Genomic DNA, 1,456 nt, shown 5'->3' with positions numbered 1-1,456 from the left:
GGGGAGTGCGTGTTCCTCTGCGTGTGCGTGCGTGTTCCTCTGCGTGTGCATGTTCCTCTGCGTGTGCATGTTCCTCTGCGTGTGTGTGTGTGTGGGCAGCAGGGCCAGGGACGCCTGCTCCTCTGCCGGCCGTCAGACCTCAGTGCCCGTACGCTGCGCCGTGAGCCACTCTGCTGGCGGCTCCTGAGCCCCTCGCCGGTTTGCCGGGGGATCCGAGCCACTTTTAGATAACTTCTCTTGGTGCAGCGTGACCTGCTATCGTGCCTTTGGGTTAAACTGAAAATTGGCCAGCATCACCTGCAGAAGTGGGGCTTCAGCCTTTCTCAAGGGCCGTGTTGAGCTTGGTCTGTGGGTGAGAAAACTTTGACTCTCTAATGTTCCCATTCAACTCTTTATCTCCCTCCACTGTTGCTTCTCTGCTCCCTTCTCCCCTTTATGACACTTACTATTTTTCCGTCCACAGCAAAACAGTTCACATCAAGGTAATTGATGATGAGGAGTATGAAAAAAACAAGAATTTCTTCATTGAGCTGATGAGCCCCCGCATGGTGGATATGAGTTTACAGAAAGGTGTAGTACTGGCCCTCCAGACTAACATTAACGTTCTTCTTTCCTCTTCTCTTCCATCTCCTTCCTCCTCTTCTCCTCCTCTTCCTCTGCCATCTCTCTGTCAACCGCTCTGCCCTAAACACTGCTGTGCGCGCGCACCGTGTCACATGGTACCCACGGGGGGAGCGACGCTGGGGCTGGGGGGAGGAGGCAAAGTGGCGAGGGGGACAGAGAGAGAAGGGTGGAGAGCAGCCCCGCTTGTCCGTATTTCTGCGGCGGCTTGAGAGGGACCTTCTGCCCATCCCAACCAGAGGGTCCAAGCAAATTTTGTAGCATCAGTGGGGGGGACGGGAGGGAGCCAGGCAAGCTGGCAGCAGGGAGAAGGGGCCAGCCCCGCTCCAGCACCCAGGGTGCTTCCATTCGAGCCTCGGAGGCGTTTTAGTCCCATTGTGTCCTCAGCGAGGTCCCAGCGAAGCTGTCTGCTCCCGGGGAAAGCTGTATCCTTGCTCGGGGAATGGGTCAGGGGGGAGAGGCAGACACTATTGAGGAGAAAAAGCAATAAAACGTGCCATTTAAAAATGGAAATTAGAAATATCAGTCTCCTTCCCAGCTAATTGAGCTGTAGCCTGCCGGCAGAGACCCATCTCACCCCACTGGGGAACGTGTCTGTGAGTGCCCATCTCCCTCTGTCTTCTCCTCAGGCTCCTAGCCCAGAGTCCTTGCAGATTTTTTATGAATTGTGAGGGCAGCAGAAGCGATTGATCTTCCAGCTAAAATGCAGTGGGTGCCCCAGGTTGGTCCCTGGTGATTTCCAGGCAGCCGATACCCTTTCCATTACCATGTGACACCAAAAAAAATGCGCTACAGAAGTCGCCTCCCACTAACCATCAGCAAGATCCACACCACC

General features: G+C 55.0%; 1 protein-coding gene across 8 annotated transcripts in view; it reads left to right on the top strand.

Annotated features, from left to right (window-relative positions):
- The window catches only part of SLC8A3 (solute carrier family 8 member A3), a 102,391-nt gene that overhangs the window by 71,755 nt on the left and 29,180 nt on the right, over positions 1–1,456 (top strand). Inside the window, exon 2 of one of the 8 annotated variants that reach the window (XM_009634198.2) lies at positions 464–570. The exons of 5 other annotated variants lie outside the window; for them this stretch is intronic. In XM_009634198.2, the coding sequence (XP_009632493.1) occupies positions 464–570 (107 nt within the window). Of the gene's footprint in view, positions 1–463; positions 582–1,456 lie in introns of all 8 variants that reach the window. 2 more of the 8 variants (XM_035889828.1, XM_009634201.2) reach the window with 2 other exon arrangements.

Source organism: Egretta garzetta, unplaced genomic scaffold (genome assembly GCF_000687185.1).
Source record: "Egretta garzetta isolate BGI_Z169 unplaced genomic scaffold, ASM68718v1 scaffold2, whole genome shotgun sequence".
Lineage (NCBI taxonomy): Eukaryota > Metazoa > Chordata > Aves > Pelecaniformes > Ardeidae > Egretta > Egretta garzetta.
The sequence above is the reverse complement of the archived record's forward strand: the minus strand, read 5'-3'. Positions and strand labels throughout refer to the sequence as shown.